General features: G+C 55.6%; 1 protein-coding gene across 1 annotated transcript; it reads right to left on the bottom strand.

Moving 5' to 3' along the window:
* Positions 1-270: 270 nt before the first annotated feature.
* Positions 271-633, bottom strand: LOC105557216 (uncharacterized protein K02A2.6-like). The gene has a single exon (XM_012004404.1). The coding sequence runs from the start codon at positions 631-633 to the stop codon at positions 271-273; it is 363 nt and encodes a 120-aa protein (XP_011859794.1).
* Between the last annotated feature and the right edge of the window lie 697 nt (positions 634-1,330).

Genomic DNA, 1,330 nt, shown 5'->3' with positions numbered 1-1,330 from the left:
CTGCCGCGGTGTGATAAGGGGCTCAAACGTGCCCAATGACGGCGACAGGTCGAACGTGTCCAGGAGGACGTTGTCCTCCTCAGGGGTGCTTGTATGGCGCAGCTTGAGCTGGTTTGCGTGTCTTCTGACCTGTTGCTCGTCCGCTTTCGCTTCCGTTCCGATTAGGTAGTTGACGGCGCCCTCCCGTCCCATGATAATGCTCGGGAGCCATTCCCAAGCGTTGTTTCGGTAGTGCTTGTAATAGATAGTGTCGCCGACTTGGAATTCTTTCTATTTTGCGCCGTGGTGGGCGTTAAAGCGGGCTTCCATCTCGCCCTTCCGGGTCGCTGGAGGTTCTGATGGCGGCTTCACCAGGTCGAGCCTCGTCTTCATTTCACGGCCGGTCATGAGCTGGAAAGGCGATTTGCCTCCGAGTTCGTACGACGGCGTGTAGCGGTAGCACATAAGGAACTTCCGTAAAGCTTCGTCTGGATTTCCAGTGCTCCTTAGCTTCTGCAGTCCCTCCTTTAGGAGGCCGACGAATCTTTCGGCGCGGCCATTTGACTGCGGGTGGTACGGCGCGCTCGTGATGTGCTTGATCCCGTTAAGCTCGCAAAACCTTTTCAAAGTTGCTGGAAACGAGCTGCGGGCCATTGTCCGAGACAATTGTGTCGCATACCCCCTGTCGTGAGAAAGCCTCGCACAGGCTATCGATTGTGCTCCCTGTTGTCATGGTGCGCACCTTGAAGATTTTTCGGGTAGTTGCTGTAAGCGTCAACGATGACTAGGTAATGGAATCCATTTATCGGGCCTGCATAGTCGAGATGGATGCGCGACCATGGCGCCTTGGGTGTTGGCCAGGCCTGCAGTGTACACTTCGTGGGCGTTTTACCGGCTTCCGCGCAGATGTTGCAATCCCGAGCGCGTTTCATGATGTCGTCGTCGATTCCCGGCCAGAAAAACTTACTTCGTGCCAGTAGTTTCATGCGCGATGCTCCCGGGTGATCTTCATGGAGTTCGTCGAGCATGCGGCTACGGAACTTCTCTGGGATGACAATCCGCTCGCCGTAGAAAAGGCACCCTTGAATAACTGCCAGGCCTTGAGAGAAATATCGCGGTGAGAGAAATATTCGGCTGCTCTGGTGTTGATCTGCTTTTGTTTTCGTAGCCACCCTTTCGCGGCATAACTTGCGACTTCCCGAAGCTCGCTGCATTCCTCCGTCTCGCGCTGGATGTCGCCGAACCCGACGGGAAGCATCTGGGCCGTCTCGATTGCTAGGCAGGTTTCTGACGTCGGGCGGATCGATGCGATAACGACGTCCTCCACTTCCGGTTTGGGGTGAGAAGCTAT

The sequence above is a fragment of the Vollenhovia emeryi genome, unplaced genomic scaffold (genome assembly GCF_000949405.1).
Source record: "Vollenhovia emeryi isolate VEMERY1.0 unplaced genomic scaffold, V.emery_V1.0 DF939563.1, whole genome shotgun sequence".
NCBI lineage: Eukaryota > Metazoa > Arthropoda > Insecta > Hymenoptera > Formicidae > Vollenhovia > Vollenhovia emeryi.
This window is presented reverse-complemented; position numbering and strand designations above follow the sequence as displayed.